The 22,222-nt window shown below is 40.5% G+C and overlaps 2 protein-coding genes across 7 annotated transcripts in view; both read right to left on the bottom strand.

The window, feature by feature from the left end:
* Nucleotides 1-2,889, bottom strand: part of rock2a (rho-associated, coiled-coil containing protein kinase 2a) — a 52,589-nt gene extending 49,700 nt beyond the window's left edge. Inside the window, exon 1 of one of the 3 annotated variants that reach the window (XM_031321247.2) lies at nt 1,992-2,889. In XM_031321247.2, the coding sequence (XP_031177107.2) occupies nt 1,992-2,090 (99 nt within the window). In that variant the 5' untranslated portion in view covers nt 2,091-2,889. The remainder of the gene's footprint in view (nt 1-1,991) is intronic. The other 2 variants (XM_031321248.2, XM_031321249.2) reach the window with 2 other exon arrangements.
* Nucleotides 2,890-6,743: 3,854 nt separating this feature from the next.
* sobpa (sine oculis binding protein homolog (Drosophila) a) overlaps nt 6,744-22,222 on the bottom strand; it is a 42,409-nt gene continuing 26,930 nt past the window's right edge. For 2 of the 4 annotated variants that reach the window (XM_031321356.2, XM_031321357.2), the window contains 3 exons: nt 19,740-19,835; nt 12,800-14,846; nt 6,744-11,606 (listed from right to left, as the gene is read on the bottom strand). In XM_031321356.2, coding sequence (XP_031177216.1) covers nt 12,801-14,846; nt 19,740-19,835 — 2,142 coding nt within the window. In that variant the 3' untranslated portion in view covers nt 6,744-11,606; nt 12,800. The remainder of the gene's footprint in view (nt 11,607-12,799; nt 14,847-19,739; nt 19,836-22,222) is intronic. The other 2 variants (XM_035994767.1, XM_031321358.2) reach the window with 1 other exon arrangement.

The following is a 22,222-nucleotide window of genomic DNA, read 5'->3' as shown; positions in this document are numbered from 1 at the left end:
CGGAGCTTCGCAGGGGCGGGCCACACACCCACACACACCCAAACAAACAAACACTGGCGCACACACAAAAACTGGCGCACACACCAAACGCCAGCCACCACATCACTTCTGTTTACTGATAGCTATCGTTTACCTCAGGCTAATTAATTAGCTAGTAAGTGGCGATTTTTGGCAGCCAGTCTTCCAAAAGAAAGCATAATGAAATTAAATAACCGATCATTAACCGTTGACCGACAAGCAGGTAACGGAGTCTCAGTTCACCGTCTGGGAGCCTCTGACACACTTTCCGCACTCCGTGTCCGCGGACAGCTGTAGGCTTGTACCAGTTAATGTTCTGTGCATTGTCGGACACATGCAGCCACTTTCCTGAAACCGCTTGCGAAACTGACAAGTCCACAGCGGCGTGTATGTCCGAGCCTGTCTCCACCGCCTCCACCTGCAGGTTGTCAACTGTGTGCTTTGGAATGAAAGGGAGAAAACAGGACGCCGAGTAACAAGGTGGATATCACTCATATACTTTTTTTTTTTCTTTTTTTTTTTGACGGCGCCTTAACTGCAAAGTGCTGCGGGAAACTCTGCTCCAATAACTAACGTTTTCTCTGTCTCTCTCTCTCTGCCTGGAGTCCCGCCTCCCCACACAAAGACCATGCGACTGACAAGAGGGTTCACTCCTCGTTACGCTAAGGAACCGAGAGTGGTCCTCCAGTCTCTTTGGTAGAGAGAGCGAGAGACAAGGAAAACAAACAAGCATGCAAATGGAAATTATCGCGGCCGGAAAAATTATTGAGCTCATTTTTTTTTAATCGTGCGATTAATTGATTTATTTACTATCGCGACAGGCCTACGCACGATACAAGGAAAATATGCAATATGCGATAAAGTTGTATACTGCGGTAACGATATTACTTGCGAAAAATGAACAGATTCAACAAATGAACATTGAATTGAATATAAAAAGGCAGCAGCACTTTCAAAAAAGAATGACAGTTACACTTTAATGTGCAGTTTTCTGCTATTTTCTTTCAACTAACACACAAAAAAGTGTCTATTGCGATATGTTGCAGCCTTTTGCGATGTGTATATTGCGCAAGTTGATATTGCAATGGCGATTAAAAAAAATACAATATATCGTGCAGCCTTAATGCAGTGGCAGGTGAAGGGTTTAGTTTCACATATATGTATGCATATGAAAAAGGAAATCTGATTGAGCATCTTATCAATGTATCATGCCAAAGATATCAAGTCCTGTAGTTTTGTTACTTTGGATTATTAAACAGTTCATATTTAGCTGGGAATCAAGCTGGAGCCTAATTGTACCATACTGGTTTCCTGAAGACCCTCTGCCCACATTCATGAGTTTTGTCTCATGAAAAAGTTTGGTAGCCAACATCTTCCTAATCACATATCAGTGCAGGAAGACCAGAATAGGTGTGTAGATCTCGTGGGTAGTAGGACAATCCTGTACTGGTGGACCGAACAGTTACCCAGGAGGGAGTTTTAGCCGGAAATATGAGTCTCCATAAACACACCAAGTGGGACATTCTCCACTAGTTAATCCTAATCTGTAGACACGCTTCACAGCGCCCCAAACTGCACTGTCTGCACTCAGTCTTAACTATTAATCAGGCCTGCCTACAGTATATCCACCATGAGGCTCTTATTTTAGCAACTTTTTCTACAATGGAAAAATGTTTTATGGCAAGGTAGGCTACCTGATTTCAGGACAGAATGGAAACTGTACAGCTTCATAACCGGTGGAGATGAGAAAAAATAAATAGTCCTATGCAGCATCCCAGTCTGCCTAATGTAAAAACAATGCTAACAGTAGCATGTTACAATTTGAGAATGAAAAGAAGAAAAGTGAAGATATATAAACGTGAAAAGCATACGTTAACCAAGTGTGTGCATAACGTATGTATGTGTCTAGCGTTTCAGCGATTAGACAACATGGCATCATTAATAATCTATGAGGTGTATCCCACTTGACTTACCAGCAAACTTTCCAGGTTTATGGCAGATCTGGGTTCTCTGATCATGTCCTCCAGCTTTTTCAGCCGGGTTTCCATCCTCCTCTCTGCGCCGAGCGACATGGCTGCAGCGTCGGTCGTTAAAAGTTGAGTAAAATACGAAGAGCTTTTCCAAACAGTTTTTAAGTTTACATGTGAAACCTCTTTGTTCCTGGCTAATGGCCGTGGGCCTAGCGGAGCAGCCTTGGGCTCTCAGCCCACCCAAATCGCTTCCAACAGGAATAGTGTGCACAATGAAGAGAAAATATTCCCAAAGCAGAGACTCCTCGCGTCCCAAAACTTGCCAAGTGAGCGGGCCTTCAGTTTGCTAGCTAGCTGTTTGGGTTTTCAGCTAATAAAGATAACGTCACACTTGAATTATCACCTCCCGTTAAGTGAAAGATGCATTTTCCAACTCGGCGATAAAGTTTGAATGTGGAGATACCAGCAACAGGCAGCAGGGCGTTTTCTTTGCCCCCCTCTCCTCCCCTTCCCTTTGGTTTTGGCCGCTTGGAAATGCTTTGGACTCGCTCTTTAGAGACAATTCCGCTTCGTTTCACCCCATTCAAGAATGTTTGAAGCCCGTTAGTGTTGTCGTTTATCCTCGGTGCTGCCACAAGTCATCTGAAGGGGCGATAATGTCTGTTCTCCCGCGCTGAATTTTTAATAAGCAGACACTCTCTTCCTGGATTTCTTCTCGCATTTTCGCGAGTGTCCTCCTTGTCTTGTCCTTGTTATGGGCTTAGTTTAAAAAAAGAAAAGTAGTTTTACTCGTAGAGAAAAGTCCTCCAGCGGCTGAATTCTTCGCCGTACTCTCACATCTACACACCAACACACACTGACTGAGTCTGAAGTCTCTCTCCTCCCCCTGACATCAACATACGGAGAACTCATTTACCCATAATCCACCTGTCCTGTCCTACAGTCCCCCTCTACCTTTGTATCTGTCATTTACGTGTTTATACCACATTTAAGTTATTTTAAAACGAATAATTAGCTGGTAAATAGACACGGACATAATTAAAGTATCTTAAATAGAACTTGATGACAGACAAACAAACACTTCTCTGATTGGCTGTTACTCCTACAACTACATTTTTTCAAAATAAAGTTAATTTCAGTATATCAAGTGTAGGCTACCCTTGGGATTTGAAGATCCAGGTTCTTTAAGTTTGAGATCACTACCAAAATATAATAATCCATCATTGGATATCTGCAATATTCTCCCTACATATAATCTGCTCCTTGTGGTTGATAAAACTGTGGTTGATATTATCAAATCAACTATTAAGGATAATGCACCCTTAAGGGATCTCAGACAAAATAACGAATAGTTGATTTAATTTAGACATTATTATTTCAGCATACAGAAAGTATGAGACTGATATATTTAATCCATTGCAATAAATAAATAATAAAGTGTGGGAGTTTGGGGTGTTGGCAGAAAATATGATGTAATCTGTTTTCACACAACAGAGGGAGCAGTTGGACCACATATGTATCCCTTCACCTTGCTCCACCTTAATGGTCATAAAGCTCTATTAAAATGAATTGTGGCATTTTTACAGAAATAACTGTTTTGCTGCAGTCCCTTTCATTGATGCAGTACAACAGTCATTCTAATGTACATGCAGCAATTGACATGTTCTGTTCAATACACAGCTTGCGTGTGCTTGCTCTTTCCTGGGAAAAAATCCTGAATCACCAACAGGAAGTGATGCATTTAACATTTTCTTTATTTGGAACCATTGTTTAGTTTGCATGACTATGAGAAGCATCAGGCACAGTTGTGGAACAGACAAACACACAAGCGGAACAGAATTTATATATATAGAAAATAATAATAGAAAATCCAAGGAAAACCCTTCATGCATAGCAATTTGTTTGAAAGGTGATATCTGGGATATGTAGTGTGAACTTTGTGAGACACGAGTTAAAGAAACTGCAGTTTGTTTGCAGATGTTTTCATAGTAACCTTGCCTCATCACCATCAGTAGGATAGATAAAGCAGCATAATAGACAACCACCATATTGAACTCATATTGCCTCTTTTTGAGCCTTATTTAAAGGGACAGTGTGTATATTATAAAAACAGTAATTTTACCTCACAGAACACGGGAGTTGTTGGTCTAACGCTGCCTCGATCTGTTAGTTTGTTTGTGTTATTGTGTGACTTTGGTGAATCCGAACTAACTTTGCATTAAAAATAGATTACAATAAGATGTTTATGAAAGTGGTAGCCACCAAAATAATAATTATATACGCTACTTACTAATACCTTAATGATAAAAGGGAATATGATTGACCACACAAGAGGCTAGACTAACGTTTGACATCACGTCACAGCGCAAAGTAAATTGAATTATTTAATTGTGCTCATAGTTAACACAGCCTTTCCATAGCAGCAATCAGAGGTGAGAGAAGGAAACAAACAATCCCTGCTGCCTGTGCTTGTGCCTGAGAAAACACATTATTTTCACACAGGCAAATAATCTTTGTCATACGACATTTGTTTATTTGCTAGATCAGTCTAGTAAATATATCAGTTTAAATTTGTACAGGTTTAAATGTGTGGATTGGAATAGCTCAATTCCCAATTATTATGCACTGATGATGTTGCACTGATGATGTTGCTCTACACTTGTCTAGCAAAAGCATGCTGTGTATCTGAATGTTTCATAGCCCTTTTTCACAGCAGACATTTTGACTTGTCACAGTAGGAAAAGAACAGGTGTTCCTAATAGCACTAACAATAGCTCTGTTCTATTCAAGTGTCCCAGTAAGACATGGCAGTATGACAGTGAGCCAGCACCACAATACCAGGACCCTGAAACTGAAGCAGCTAAATGGAATTCAGCCATCATTCATTTTATCATTCACACCTGTGCTTTTCCTACTGTGACATGTCAAAATGCCTTCCGTGAAAAAGGCCTATTGATGTATTAGGAATATTGATTGTGTCTTATTTTGAATTGATGAACATGTAGAACCAATCAATAAATAATACAATATTGACAAACAACTATTATGAATTCTAATAGCAATGTATCATTAGTTACTTTTATTATACTAAACATAGCTAGATGATGTTCATGATGATGATGATGATCATTTATTTTCCTGAATTGCATTATTTGGTCTGTGAAAACAACCGGAAAATGATTAAAATAAGTCCGGACTTTATATTATTTGTCTGATATATAAGTCTGATATGTTTTGTTTTTTTTTAAGAATAGCTTGTATTGTAATGTTGTCAATAAATCAATACAAATATATTTGTTATATATTCCCTCGTATTTTGGCCAATGCATTTGGTGAGCAGTATTATACAGTGCAATAATCTTCAACACATCTTCAAAAATGTTTTTGCTAAGATATTAAATCAACTTAACGCAGTCTAAAAAAATGATCATAAAGGCTTCCTCCACACAGCTATTGTATTGGATGCATTTGATTGTTTGTTCATTAAATTGTGTCCACTTCGACGAAATCAACCTTTACCTTCCTGTAGGAGCCATAAGATGGAGCTAGAGACCATTGAATCCGCATTTCTCATCTGCAAAGCTGGGACCTAAAAGCCTAATCTATCCCTCCAACTGTACACCATAACAAATGAGCATTTGTTAAAAAAGGGTTTGTTGTTTCACTGACAGTGGGTATATTTCTAAAATAATGTCCAATTGTTGCTATATCATTCTCCACATAAAATGAAATTATTTTAAATATTTTGTGACCGTTTATCAGTCCCATTTATAATTCATTACTAACTAGCATCTGGGGGGCTAATTATCACTAACAACAATTAGTGAGCTTGTTATTTAGTGCTGTTTTTATTTCCAATTCACTCCATCTTAGTCATCAATATTTCAATGGTATAACCAAAGCCTAAAGTTATGAATGATTCAGTATTCTAAAATGGGGTTAAACACATACTCACTTGTGCATTCATTATTAATAACAACATTTTAGAGCATTTGTAGCCCATTGCCAATGAGTTTCTAAAACAGAGTCAAATACTATGCCTAAAGGGCAATTCTGTAGATTCTGACTAATTCAGTGTTTTCATACGCAATAAATGGCTCATATCTTTCTTTTTTATAATGCTATTTTTCTTATATGAATAGGACTCCTGTTAACTGTAGTGTTTTTGAATATTTCCTTCTTTTCATCAGTCAGTTTTTTTCCCACAGCCATCAGCACACTTAATAAACAAAAAATCAAGTTATCACTGCCATACGCCAATCCACTTAGCACTTGCTGCACTTTAATACTTATATTTATTTATTTATTGCATTTGTACACCACTGAATGTCCTTTGTCTTGTGTTTTTATGTTGTTGTTTTGTTGGAATGCATTACCTGAGTGCTAATTTCGTTGCATTTCTATGCAAGGACAATAAAGGCTTTCTGATTTCTGATCAGTGTTTATATTGAAGGTTTTACTGTCGAACATTTTGACTTTAAAATGTGATACCTTTGAAATTCCCATGCAACTTATGAATTGTGATTTTGACAGTTTCCCACTGTTTCTAGGCGGTTCTCTGCCATGCTGTTATTATTTGATGAAGTGACTCATCAAGTCCAAATCTTCCCAAAAAATGATGCTAAAAGAAAGATGGTAGTTTTTACAGTTTGAAATTGTGATCACTTACTGTACAAAGCTAATCCCTTTTGTGTGCAGGTTCCTTGTACTGAACATGCACATTGACTGAGCAGATATGAGCCATCTGAAACAGAGTTGTGTGTGCCTCTTATTTATTTGTCTTCATGAGCAATTCACTGGATAAAACAAATACTGTTACAACACAAAAAAATATTATTTTCCAAAGCAATTTTGGCCACATGTTATGCACATGTTACAACGTCATGATAAAAAGACAGAAGATCATCTCCTCATATCACTGTTTTCTCCATTTTAATAAAGAAAAAAGCTTTTCACTGTTCACCAGGCATTTTCATTGGAATAGAATGCTCAGGTCAAACCACCTTCATTTTTTTTAATTATTTGCAAATGCAAAACTTGTCAACAATAAATAATACTATAAAATGTACACAAAAAGATTGACAGTCCACCACAAGTTAAAACGTTGAACAGATTGGATGTTTAGGAACAAGGAAGTTGGGAGGAGGGTTTCTTCTTAGCAAAAATGTGACAGTCCATACAAGTTACAGAAAAAGCTGATCATCTATACATTGACACTAGCTAGATAACAAAGTCGTTGTTTCTGGTATATTTCATTTTGTACAAAGAAGGGAGAGTCTTCTTTACAAGCGAGCATCATTGTCTTAACTGTAGAGATTATACAAGCAAGAGTTAAGGCAACTTCTCTGTTGTTTTTGAAAAGTAACATGAAGTCATGTCATGTTCTAGTTTGTCTGTGGACCACTCGTCTATAATAGGAGTTAGTTGTCATTGCATAATTCAGGCTGTTGACCAGGCCTGCAGTCCATCATCAAAAAAAGAATGCTGGAGATTTGTCATGAGTCTGTTTGCCATCACATAGACTGATTCAGTGGTCCAGGATTTCCACGTGAGAGTTAGGCTCTCATATCTTCAATATCTGTCTCAGACATGGACAGTATACCGTTTGCAATGCCAACACAACATGGTGCAGATTAGGGTCAGACATAACATGCATGTTTGTTCGTCTGTGTGTGTCTAGTGTGTAACAAGAGAATCAAGAGAAAAACCAGACATAACAAAAGATTTTGGTTAGTTCCTCATCAAAAATCAAGCCCCCTTCACCTTTTTAAATTAATATGAAATTTCTGGTAAAGATAATGACTTGCTTAGAGAAATTCTGGGAGATCAGCTAGTAGGATTACAGTTGTAAGTTTGGCTGGTGATTGCAAAAGAAGAGTCAGGAAAAGATCACCAAAAGAAATTAGCATTTGTCCTTTGGGGAGCAAATTAAAAGGAAGAATCAACATTTTGGGAAATTCACTTATGAAGCTACATCTGGCAGCCAGTTAGCTTAGCTTAGCATAAAGACTGGAAACCTACAAGATATAATGTGTTAATTAATAGGCTTTAAATGTGCTGGTAGGCAGATGTTTTTTTTAAACTTTGGACAGAGCTAGGCAAGCTATACCTCTGTCTCCAGTCTTCATGCTAAGCTAAGCTAAGCGACAGCTGGCAGAGTGGTAAAAAAAACCTTCATTTAACTCTGAGCAATAAAGAACTATTCGTTAAATTGAAATCTGGTCATTAGCTTTAGATACTGTATGTCAGGTACAAAGTAGATATTTTGTCCTAGGGGTGGCGCTAGAGGACAGCTCATGGAGAGTCCAAATTTGAAAGAGTTCATCTTCTTATTTAACATCAATGTGCTCAGTACATTTTATGGCAATCTGCCCACATAGCCATTATTCATCTCCACTGCTAGCAGGACAAAAATGATCAGTCTACAATGTCATAACAACAACACTGACTGACATATTTATTTTCCTTCAAAAGGTCGGTCTTCCTTCCCTGAAAATGCTAGCAGCCTGTCAGCCTTAGTGCAGTGTATGCTAAAGCGTTAGCTTGTAGCAGTTAACAAAGGAGCTAAGCAGGACACATGGATAATTAAAAAACAAAAAACTGTCTCCTCACCTAACAGTTGAGTTAACCAACAGAATAGTCTTTCACCTTTTTAACTGCATGGTGCAGGCCCACACACTAACAAATAGGAAACTGTAACCCGTCCTGCTTCAGACAAAGGACAGGGCTGTATCAGTGGCTCAGATTTGTACAGGGTTGTAGGTGTTAGCTACCATTGAGGATACTAAGGCCATGTCCTTAGTATGTTTTTGCAACCTGGGGGGACTTAACATTATAAAAACCTACAAACAGTGGGTATTTTATAAGTTTGATGACATTTACAGAAAGTATAATTGAACAGAATAAAATATAAAATTAGTGGTTTGGAGGGCTCATGACCTCTAAAATCCTGACTGTGGCCCTGTCTTTGTATGACTCCCATATTACGGACATCAGAAACTACAGTGTCCAGTTTCTTGGCTACATCATCACTAGTTTCTGTTTTTTTCACTAGCAAGATTCCGGATAAGAAAACTGACAGCTCAACAGGAAAATCTCAATTTTGGAGTAGGGGTGCAATTGCTCAATATTTATTCTTCAAATGTTACCTTTAATTTCAGAAATGATGTGCTTATGGGTATCTGTGAAAGAATTACAGAAAGGAATATCTCTACTAATGGACAATTCAGCAGAAGGTAGATAAGACATAAACAGGCAGCTTAAAAAGAGCATTTTCCCTGCCTTTGTTGGCAGAGAAATGAAGCGGGTGCAAGGAATTGCTTAAAGTGACACCAAAGCTGGGCCCTGGCTAGCAAGCTAAGCCTAAATGCCTAACTAACAGGCAACAGATAGAGTTGCACACTGCTTACTCTGAGTCAACACTCTGTAATCTCAACTGGGCTCTCTGCTTGCACCTGCCTCACACAAACACGTACACACAGTTACATCTACATTGCATTGTGTGTGTGACATGAGTATGAATACTGTAGATATGCTTGTGACATGTGAATATGTGTATGAGTAACTGTTGGGCCTCAATTGGACACAGAATAAATCACACGGTGTCTCACCATGACAGCAATAAAACAGGCTACAGAAAAAACAGTTAGATAGGATGGGGATGCAAAGCAATGCACACATCTAATGTAAATTATGATTAAGGATCAGGTAATACTGTTTTTGACATCCACTTGTGTTCTTCTGTATCTTTCCTTTTTCAAAATAAGTGCTTGTATTTTGGCAACTATAAATGTATCTGGTCAAATCTTCAGTTTGAAATCCCGTTTCCACTGAAAACTAGGTGACATGTTTTGTTTCAACACACCAGGGGCCTTTGACATATGATAATACCTTGTCTCGCACTGGTACAATGTACCTCCTCCATAGGAGTGTAAACTAAATGCTGGCTTTGTTTGATGTCCCAGCTCAGAGGCTTAAGCTGTAGTGGAACTGGAATAGATCAAACTTGATGGGTGACAGTTGTGTTGCATTCACTTAAATTGCCCAAAAAAGCTGTACATACTGTATAGCATGCCACTGAATCAAGGACAATGTTGGCTTTAAATTTGGCTTAAAACAAATAATTATTGGCAAAAAAAAATTAAGCAACTTGGCAGGACTGGTGGACAAGCAAGAGGCAATATTTTAAATATTTCTCAAATTATTTCCAAAATGAATTTGTCTTCCGTGTGTTTATTGTAGAAAAACTGTAGTGTACAGTTCCCTCCAGGTCCCTTAATGATTATTTATGAAGGAGCTGGCTTCCCCCTGCCCCCTTTAAATTCAGTGCAGTCAGTCTCAAACTAGCCCATTACAGGAACATCACTGGTAATGTATTATAGAAAAGACTGAGTACTAGCCTGCGGTAGCAAGGACCCACTACAGATTGGCAGAGTTTCTACATTGCCATGCCATCCCGGTTGTTTCGGAGGTGCAGTAAGCCTTGAAATCTTCTTAAACAGCAGTGACCCGATTACCGTTACTAGTATGGCTTACTGTTTAAGCACACAGACAGCATTCCAGAGGGTGTGAAAATGTCAATAGTATGAATGATTATCATGAAAGCTCTGTCTCATTCTTGTGTAACAACATATATTTCAATTGAATTCAAGAGCAAACAAAATAGATGCTACAGGAAAATATGGCAGAGATTGTATGATTCCACCCACACGCTATTACTTGCTGGTGAATTTTAATATTGTATCCTCCAGTGTGCTGATTAAGTAGGAATAATTGGTGATTTTATGTCCAATGACAGTTTTCCAGCCTCTGATCGAAAAATCTCTTTAATTTGCCCTTTAGCTACTGTATATGGCATTAACTGTATCCATGCTTGTTATGCTTCTTTTTAGCTACCACCCATCAGAATCACCCAGGACATTTTGTGTCAGGTTGGCATGTACATTTTTGCTGGTTAGATAGAGCAGACTTTCGGCTATTTTTTGCCAGCTCTGTGGCTCTACGATCTAAACTTTGAGAGATCACTCTATACCTTAGTGACAAGTTGAGTGAGAAAAAAATATCACTTACTGGAGCAGAGATTTTTGTACCCGTGGTGTGGTACCAGGTTGGAGCATTTCATTGGTGGATGGAAATCTCTCTTTGGGGATCCTTCACTTATCACTCTGGTGCGTTCCATAGTAACAGACAATATGGAAAGCACTTGCTTTGATAGGGGAGGGTGGATAAGGTAGAAGGGGCAGTGTGGGCTGAGAGTCTCTAAATGAGGAGGGAAGCAGCGGGGTAAAGTCCTGCTGTTGCAGGGATATACTGTCTGCAGTTCAAAGGTCAAGCAATCCTGCTGGCTACAACATCAAGTCTGTCGAAGTTCAGTCCATCAGAGGGTCTGTCACATGGACAAAAGGAGTCCTGTCTGCTCTGCTATGATACACATCAACATGTTTGGTTGGACACTCATCAGTCGTCAAAGGCGATTTGTGGTGCTGGTAGACTGGACGATGAATGAGGACAAGAAAAATGTGCATGTGTGTGGTGGTGTAGTTGGGAGGAGTGGGATTTGGAGGTATGGGGTGGACAAGTGAGATTTGTTGATGGCACTGTGGTCCTCAGAGCGTCCATCTGTGAAACAGAGTGGGAGGAGAATTAGACTGAGTCACCCCCCACAGGATGTTTTTTATTTTCGATGCATGAATCCAAGCAGGCAACCCCAACTCTCATTTCAAGGTTGGAGAATAAGGAATATTCAATTCAGAGCAACAGGGCTCACACAAGAACCACTCAAGAACAGTTTTGGTGTTAAAACCACTACGGATCAAATTGAAAAGAAAAATGCAGATTTTCAGCAGTGCTTCCTAATTTGGGGTTTGTTCTCTTTGGTACATGCAATCAGTATCAAGCTTGAGGACACTTTTGGGCAAATAAAGAATTAAATATTCAGCGTCTGCTTCTCTGGTGGTATACATTTTACATAATGTTTAGTTAATTCATAATGAATGCCTTGTGATATTGCAGATAAGTGGGAAAGGTGAAATACAGCAAACATATTTCGCATTCACCCTTATCTATAATCAAAAATTGTGTACCTTTAGGTATCTGAAGATTATTGTACATTTTCTCTCAGCCGCTGGTTTGCGTTTAGCAGTACTAATGGTGCATGGGGCTTGATTTCCATCTTTTGTCGTTATTAATTATTCTCTTTAGAGCACTCGCCTCAAATAACCACAACTTGAATTGGTCTTCATTTGCTCTTGATTACAATTTCATTTAATTAACAACTCGAGGAGTGCATCATTAAATTTGGTATTAATGTGTTGAATAAATCCTTTGACATGATAGACTTCCCATTTCCATTCTGAAGCTCACAGAGGTGTAATCTGCCAGTCAAAGTAAAGCAACAAGTAATCGTTCTGTAAAATGAGAGCAATGTGCCCGTTCATGAGAAAATATATGTGTGTAAAAAATTGGAAATTGAATGTGTTGGCTAAACACATGCTATATTAGGAAATGCATTAAAAATCAAAACAACAAAAAATGCACATGCATGATGTCTAGTATGTTTTCAATTATTATGTATAATGTACATTTTTATTTCCCCAATTTTAATATGATAACACTAAATATGAATAGTAAACTTGTTAAAGAAAATTTTGGAAGTAAAGGAGATCATTTCAAATAGTTTAAAGATGCATGCTAAATCAAAAGTGACTGATTATTTGATGGGTACCCCACTGTGAATTACAAAATGTCAATGAATAAAGAAGTCTGCACAACTGCATAAAAGTGTTTGTGGGAGCACACTGGGGTAAACCCACCTCATTTGTTTTGATTGCGGATTCGCAGACACCTCCTCTTCAGCGGCGGCTCCAGCTCAGGACTCCCGTCTGCTGATAAAGGGGCACTGATGGAGCAGGACAGGATGGCCGTCTTGTCAGCGCCGGGCTTTGGCACAGGCTGGATGACCACACAGCCTCCGGTGGACAGCAGCGGCAGGGCATAGGCGTGCTCACCCTCCTCCATGTTGGAGTCAGGATCTGGCTTACCCTCCACTGTGTCCGCCATCTCGTCTTGCACTGAGCCCCGCTTCCCCAGCTCCCAATCTCCAACTGAGCAATTGTTCTCTTTCAGTGCCTCATGCTCCAGCTCACCGTTGGCTGGCTGCTCCTCTGCCTCTCCTTCTCCTGCAACACTGTCTCCTCTTGGGTCAGGGTAAGACTCAAAGGCAGGAGTGAGAAGGGAATGCCATCCCGTACCATTGACTATGACATTACATGGGGCAGCAGGGCTAGTTTGGAGGTGGGGCAGGGGTTGGGTCTGTGCTGTGCTGGGCAAGGGTGGTGGGGTATGGTTAGAGATACAGGGATTTAGCTGGCTCACTGGCGGATCCTCATGGCAAGAAGGGCTGCTGTTGCTGGAGGGTGGGCCTAATGATTCCAGTGTGTTTGGGTGTGCGCCCCCTTCCAGCTTCGTAGCACTGAGGAGGCCCTGTGAGAGGGCCCCTTTCCCCCCATCACGACTGCCCTTCCCTTCCCAAAACAGCCCAGCAGCTGGTGGAGATCTTGATTCAGCCTCTGCCTCTATTTTGACCTGGACCCCAGGTAGCATCCTCTGAATTACCTGCTGTTGGCATGGCCTCTGGCCCACAGTTAGATCAATAACCCCATCCATCAGTCCAGGGCCGCTGGTTAGACACAAGTTGCCTGAATTATCCTCTGCCTTCACTGTCAAGTCCACCAGCGACGTCCTGCTTCTCTGTGAGTGTACAGGAGAGAGACGCTCTGCATCAGCTGGCTCTACTTTCTGCTCCCCTCTGTCACCACCAGAGGAACGTGGAGAGTGGGGTCCAGAAGCTGAAGCTTCGGATGACTCTGGAGCACTGCGGAAGGTGCCACTACTCTCTGGCTGGTCCCTGGATGTTTTGGGGCTGAAGGGAATTGGGATTGGAATAGGGATTGGGACTGGGAGGGGTACGATGACAGGGTAAGGGACCAAGAGAGTTGGTGGGGGTACCAATGGGGCCAAGGACGCCATGCCAAAGTTCATCATTGGGGGCAGAGGAAAGCGTCCATTGGGCATCATGTTGACTGGGGGGAAAGGGGGTAGGCCTGGCATGGGGAGACCATGGTGCATCATGCCAGGGTTGGGATTGGATGAGGGGTGGACATGTGGAGACAGCAGGGGCCTGTGCATGGGGCTTGATGCTGAACCCATGGTCCTAGGAGGAGGTGGTGGACCAATACCAGGGATTATAGGGTTTGACAGGGGGCTATGGGGCCCCCCTGGGTGGGCAGAGGGCCGAAGATATGGTGGACGCATCTGCTGCATCATTTGATGCTCCATGAACAGTGGCAGGGGCATGGGTCCCCGGGGTGTCATCACCATGGGAGGGCTACCAGGAGGTACCCCGACAGGTGGATGCAAAGTGGGAACAGGCGGAGGGTGAAGAGTGGGGCTCTCGTGGGGTCTGGGTGTGGGGATCTTGGCTGAGGAGGAGGAGGAGGGGGAGCAGACGGCAGCAGTGTCCGAGGGTGAGGTGGCAGAAGAAGTGGAAGGGGCCAGTGCAGAGGTGTTGTTAGGCCCCCCTGGTGAAGGAGCTTTACGCCGGAAGTCTGTTAACGGCGTGCCCCAGGATTCAGGAGTGAGCAGCTGGACCCCTCCACTGCACTCCATTTTACCCTCCCCACCAGCCCCGTGTCCTGGGTTACACAATGCCCCAGGCAGTGCAGCCTGGGTCTCCTTGTAGAAAATGTCCATCTTATATTGGTTCAGGCATTTGGCACTGCAGAACTGCAGCCTCCGCTCACCAGCACCAAAGTCCAGGTACTCCTTAGTGTGGCGTATATGTTTGCACCAGTCACACACCTGTAACAAAAAACACACACAGTACACACAATCCATCAGCACCTGTGACTCTGCACACTGAAGTACCCTGGTAAGCAGAAGCTCAGCCTCCAAACCATCTGGAGCTAAACACATTTAAAAAAGATTATTTTAAAGGAAACTGATGCTGTTTCTAAATACTTTTACAGATCTGTCAAGAGCACTTAACACTTAACTTTGAAGTGTGCTTAAATGCACATGCCTGTGTGTATTTGATTTATGTAATGTAGGTGTGTGTGTGTGTGTGTGTGTGTGTGTGTGTGTGTGTGTGTTTCTGTGCATATGTCTGAATCAATGTTTTCCTTACTGAGAGGTAAATGTGCACATGATGACATTCTGCTGCTAAGTGGTATTGAAGTGACTTTGTCTTTAACTTTGTGTCCTAACAAGGACTGCCAATTTACACCTTCTGTTGGCAATAAAAAACACTCTCAGTCTCATTTAACCATAGATCCCTAGGAGACTGACACCCCAAGCACAACAAGACAAAAAGATGATTTCCCTCACATGGCCTTCCACATTTGGTGCTGAAGTGTGTGTCAACTAGTAGTAAAGTTAAGTCAGTTTAAATGCTAGAAAGATCGATTGATTGGTCAATTCTGAATTACAAAGAAAACCGCTGCTGCAAGTTTCAGCTATCAATCATGCACATCAGGTCACATCCCAAATCAGTACTGATCTGGGAAGGCATTTACTTGATGTTTTACTTTAAATCTCTTCTTAGGCAGTAAGTCAGTGTTGCAATAGCTTAATGCCGAAATGTTGTCATTTAAGATATGAAAGATTATGCCATTTATGCATGTTGTAATGGAAAGTATCACAAATGCATATTGTCTTAAAGTGGATTCTCTGCAAATATATTGTGTTGAAGACAGCATTGTTTTTCAAGCATACAGTAGAGTTGTGATTGTGACAATGTTACATTGGCAAATCTGTTTATCCAGTAGCCTCAAAAGACCACAATGCAATGCAGCCATCTTTTTGTGAAATACACTTTTTGTGATCTTGACATACGTAGAAACTTTTAGAGGAGTGTGATGCATGGAAAAGTGCTAGTATTATTGTGCACTATTGTGCACCTGTACAACAACTAACTATAATGTTTGGGCAAGATAACACCTAACTATATACAATACAATAACAGCACAAATTTCTTCCTCAAAAATTGCAACTGAACTTTAAACACCTCTGAAGCTTCATCCCTGACAATGATGTCAGTAGAGTATGAATGGCTTCATTTTTACAGTTGTCTTCTATTTCTAATGCTGATATCTAATCACATAACAATAAATTGTCATTGTTCTTCTTGGCACATACTAATAAATCTTTTTTTACTCTAATACAAATCAGAACAAAATCAGATCAATTATTTCATTTATAATAGGATAATAGGATATATATTTACATCTCCAACTAAATTTCTTGTCACATGTTGTGCTGAAGACGCGATCACTTCTGTATGCAAAGAGCAAACATGAGAAGGCTAAATTGAAAAGTTGTCTTTCTTGCTCACTGTGGTGGCAGAGATCCCAAAACACCCTGCTGCACTGTTTCATCACTGTTAAACACCTTTGCGGCACAAAAAGTGCAAATTCTTCTTTGGTAAGAAAATGAATGTGACCCTAGTAGAGCAGATAGCAGTGGGCGAGCCCTGAACACGGCGTTACTCGTCAGGCCACACACAGCTCACTCTGTCAGCTCTGGGAGGAGTGGCAGGTCCTTGCTGGAGATAATTAAGGCATTAATCAGTTGTCAGACCCCTCAACGACATCCATCCATCACACAGACCCTTAAGCCCCCCTGCTGAATGTTAATAAGTTGAGGGATGCAACCGGAAGGTGGATAAACTCCTTTTGCATGCAGCAACTTTGGTTTATTTGGCAGGATCCTGTCTGGCAGCAGCTAAAAGACAATGGACTCATATGGGCGGTTTGGGCAGATGCACTGTAGCATTGGCCAGAATTTTAAAAGAACAAGTACATAGCATGCTGTCCTGCAGCTGCTACACGTGTCAAACATCAGGTTCTTTGCATATATTATGTGTTTTACATCAGATTGTCTAGTTCAAGGTGGATTGAATCAAGCAGAAGCATCTTCCAAAAGGACAAAAGTTTTAAAAGATGTACTCTGCATTTGTAATAAGTCATTATGCAGTGTCACTTGGGTGGGATCACTTGCGCAAATGCAATTCAGCAGGAATTTCTGACACTTACACATGTATGGAGCTCGGGACAAGCAGCTGGAGAACATAAGGAACCACAGATAGGAGACTGGACTACAAAGCGACTGAACGCCGGTAGTGCTCAGATGTCAGTCCCTTGAATTCTACACATTTTAACTGCCCATTTAGTCCTGGCTAATTCAATGAGCCATAACTGAGTAAATGTCAAAAAGGCGCTCTCACAAGTTGAGTTTGAAAATGGTAGGACTAGGATATTCTAAATAATAAATGTGCTGAAATTTTCCTCGACTCAGAAAGACAGATGGAGAGCACTTAACGACTTTCTGCACTGTGAGTGAAATTTCACTGCGCATTACGCTAATGGAGTTGTGCTTTCTCTCTCTTGCTCGCTCTCTCCCCACCACACAGATGTTTGCAGTTGAATGTAATTATGGTCATTTATTTCCATCGTGGCCAACGAACCAGCATTGGTGGTGCAGTTTAACCGTTTGCATTACAACAATTATCGTGCTTCCAAACAAGCGCGACCACCTCAGCAGCAGTCATTGTTTTCTTCCTCCTCCCACCCTCTGGCCCAGTGACAAGGTCGGTGACATTTAAGAATCCCAAGATCAGTCGACAGCTAGTTTTAGCGTATCATCAGTTTAAATGAACAAGTTAGGTGAGGTGATGATCAGAGGCCATTCTCAGGGGTTAGGGGATTGGATGAAGAGTGTTAAATTGCTGCAGTCACAGAGATAAATGGGCAGGGGCTGGACCAACAGGTTGCATTGGAGGATGAGTAAGCGGTAGGCAATGAAGAAGAGAAAGAGGTTGCAGATTTTAAAGAGAATGCAGAAGATGTAGATAATGAAGAGGCAGAAGAGGAGGGGGTTGCAGAGGGTTAAGAGGCTGGAGCAGAGATTGTAAGGTTTCATAAGAGGCTGTAGTGCCTGAAGAGGTTGTATACGTGGAATGAAGAGGTTTAAGCAGTAGACGTGCATAAAGGGAAAGTCTTGTACATCCCCCTGTTAAGGGCGATATGTGATTCTTTTGACACTTCTCAGATTGCTGCTATAATCACATTGTGCAAAACACAAGGATTAAACGCATGGAAATGAACCAGGTGCTTGAAGCGAGCTGGACGCTTGGTTTTATGTTAAACTGTCTCACACTCCAAACAATCTGCAGAAAAGTATCCACTCTTGACAATTCAAGTCCACCAATGATGGCAAACAGAAACACTGCGCTTGTTGCATTGTGGATTCAGTCCAAAAACAAGATTATGTAGCAAGAGTCTGCCATCTTAAAGCACCTGGTCCATTGAAAACAGAAAACAGAATAAAGCTTCCACTAAAGTTTGCACAAGTAAAATTAAGCTTTGGCAGTGTTTAACAGACCATCTGCAACATGTGGAATTGTTATTATGATTAGCCAAAATATCAGTTTACAGTGGCCTCATTTATTGGAATATCTATCATGATGGTTATAATTACCGGACTTACATAAGGGGAAACATATCTGGTTCATATCCTTTCCCAGTGTTTTAAATTGGCTACACTGTGTACCTGATGTCATCATTAAAACCTGAATGGAGCATGAAAAGTTTAAACTGTAGATAAAAGCTAAAGAAGACCACAGCTATACTCCCTGTAAGGCCGCCCTTATCACAGCCAGCCATCACCATCAGTCATTATAGATGTGACATACAAAGGCCATTCTCACTTGGCGAGGTGAACCTCTATCACACTATATTTAACAGCACGCACAGTGAGTAAAATAACTCCAGCTGTAAGAATGATGAGACAGAACTGGTGGATTGTGTTTGAATGTCACTGCAGCCGACTGGACCCCTTTGAGACAAAATATCTCTGTTGGCATGTGGCTGTCTGGTACACTTTGGGAAATATGTTTATTCCCTTTCTTGCCGAGAGTTAGATGAGAAAATCCAGCTACGGCTAGTCCGTCCAAATGTAACAAAATCTGTTTACCAGCGTCCTGTGATTTTGGTGGGGATTATGTACTTCCTGGAGTCTCACCTGGTTGTCTGGAAACCTCACAGAGATGACAAGACTTGTCATGTGTACACTTTGGTTTTTGTATGGAATAACAAACGAGATGTGAAACCAGGGTTTGGTTTAAATAAGTGGTAATAAACTTGAATGTTCTTTTAAAACTACATTTTGTTAGTGGTGTATATAGTACAACTACATTGTCTTTTAGTTGTGATAAAGGGTCCACCAAACTTTTTTTTCTTTCACTAAATTATGAATGATCTATGTAAAATATATATCACAACACTCAATGAATATAAATATAAACAAGTAAATCCACACAATTCACCTTAGTTTGCTTGTCTGATAACTCCTAACAAATCCCTAACATAAGTCATTGAATATGATGTATAATGAAAAATGAGCAAAGCAAATGATTACGCATGAAAAAGGTTATGAAAAGCTCAAACTTAAATGTGTGCAAACCTTATGTAAAACATGAGTGCCGCTTGTGTGCTGTCTTATTTTTTGGGCTGACCTGAGTCTGATGGTTGATGTCTAATTTTACACTAATGCCCAAATATGAACCAGTCTATTGACATGTCAGGAAGAAATGAGTTGAAAATTATACACTTTTAACAAATAACAACATCAAAACATATTTGTGCAGTAGCCATCAAGCTTAAACTCTATCTGGTGTTAAATGGTTATGGTCCTTACAAGCACATCGCTGTTTGTCTTGAAGACAAGCCTGGGCGTGTCCTGAGTAAAGCTGTGCTGGGGTAATTTCCCACCGAGGCCATCGTCGTCTCTCGCCTGGGGGGGGGAGAAATAATGGCTTCTTTTTACGAATGGACAAAATAAACAGGTGAACAGAGGCAACAAGGAAACTCAGAAATGGAAAACAACACTGAGAAAGATGAACAGAAATGGTGACTGCAAAAATGGGTGAACAGTCATAACACGATTCTCTGAAACAAAACTGTATGTGTGTGTGCGTGTGTGTGTGTGTGTGTGTGTGTGTTTGTGTGTGTGTGTGTGTGTGTGTGCATGCATGTGCAAGGCCGAGGAGTCTGCAAGACATTTAGTTTTAATCCTGTCTCCTAAAAATTACATTCCTGTGTGGAACGAAACTGCATTCTCAATTCCATTTTGTGGGAAATGTATTTTGTCCCGTTTGTTTTTGACTATCACAAATGTGTTTCTGATCAAAGACTGTAAAGTGGGGGGAGGTCGAGGTAGATGGACAGGTCGAACAAACACAGGACTTTCACCCAGGAGACCGCTGTTTGTGTCCCATGTGAAACTAGAAGTCAACGTTGACTTATTTTAACTTACGTACATAATACAACTTATCTAACATACTCAATTTATGTCACGTAAGCTACTTAACTTACGTGCGTAACTTGAGTTACGTAACAAACACAGGCTATTTATTTCAACCCCAACCACAATCTTTTCCTAACCTGAATCAAGTAGTTTTGTTTCAATTGACAACGTTAACGCAATGTTTAAAAGGGTGACCGTTTCACACGTCAGTGTGTCTGCTGCTGGTACGAGGATGTCTAGAATCCAGGAGAAAATACCTTTCTTACCAAACGTAATTGAGAATACAGTTTAGTTGTATGGTAATGTTATTTTTTAGGATACAGGGTTGTTAGTTTCACATTCAAAGTGCTGCCTGCTACCACAGCAGTGTGTTCATTCAAACACCCATTTATTTCAGATAAAAATGGAAAATAAAACACATTTAAAATATAAAACAAATTTAGTAACCACACTACACTAACATGAAGAAGTTTAAATATATGGAAGGTTCTGATATTTGTAAAAGATATTTTAATACAGATTTGCAGAAGCACTAGGTTACCATGGTAAAGTGTACAAAACAGGAGCCATTAGTAAGTAAGACAGTAACTTTTCAGTCATCCTTGTAAACGTGTCTTGTATTGCCTCAATAAAGTCAATGGGAGATTAGATACCATATTTAAAGGCCCTGTACACCCTCACAGGCGGGTAAGACTTTTGCTTAGGTGGAATTTTGAAATATAAACTACCTGATTTCATTACTTTAACTTGTCATTGTAGGAAATGCACAGGTGTGTTACTAATACCATTAACCATGGCTCTGTTATGTTTAGAATTACAAGTCAGAGGTGGTACGGTTTAAACAATACAAACCAAATGCAGCATGAGTGAATTTGTTTATACCTGTGCTTTTCTTACTGTGGCATATCAAACAGTTTTTCAGGAAAAAAAACTGAAAAAGTGTAAAGGAACAGGAAAACCTCCTGCTAATCCAACATGGGTGCCAATTTGTTCCAAGATTTGTGCTAGCCTTTTAGTCTCACCCATAGACATAACATTTACAGTCTATGGTCACACCATACTGTAGACGTAGCCTAAATTAGATATTTTTATAGTGTTACATACAGTACATGTAGCAGTGTGCTCACAATAAAAACCAGCCATGATGACAGATGATGATGGTAGCCATTTTGACACTGTTTAGCTGACACCTCTGTGGTTTTTTTCGCTAATGGTAAATAGCTCAGCTGTCAGAAGTTCCTGATATCTCCGACTTTGAACTACAACTAAGAGGCAGACGTGAACGTTTCTCCCACCCGGCTGCTCTTAATTACGTCGAAACGACAAGACATGAACGCAGTGTGATTCAAATTAAAGGTGGAGGTTCTTCTTCCCTAACAGGTGCAACAAAGCTAACTAAGCTAAGAGTATGCATGAATGAATGTATGAACTGAGCCATACCATTAGCCATCGTTAATCAGTTTCTTAACTGCATGACATGACATGAAAGTGGGACTTTTTGTCATTTGAACAATGTAACAAGAGGTTAGTTAGCATTGCTAGCATGTTTTACGCACTCACTAATAATTGCAATGGAAAAAGTAACGCACGTCCCACGTCTAACAACCCTTTAAATCAAGAACACATTGTTCATGCCATGGCCACTTCATAGAATATGTTGTGCAGAACCTTGTAAATGAATTGCATATATGAAAATAACACAATTTCAAATGAGTATTTTATATGAGATGGTTGTAAGTTGCTGTGTAATAAGCAGGCATAACATCACACTGTTCTTTTACACCGTCTGACTCAGTTAAATATGCAGTACTTAGAGCTTGTTGGATTGGAGATAAATGTAACATTGCTGAAAAAAATGAAATACTGTGGTTGAC

The sequence above is a fragment of the Sander lucioperca genome, chromosome 18 (assembly GCF_008315115.2).
Source record: "Sander lucioperca isolate FBNREF2018 chromosome 18, SLUC_FBN_1.2, whole genome shotgun sequence".
Taxonomy (NCBI): Eukaryota; Metazoa; Chordata; class Actinopteri; order Perciformes; family Percidae; genus Sander; species Sander lucioperca.
Note: the sequence above shows the minus strand (reverse complement) of the source record. Positions and strands in the feature narration are given on the sequence as shown.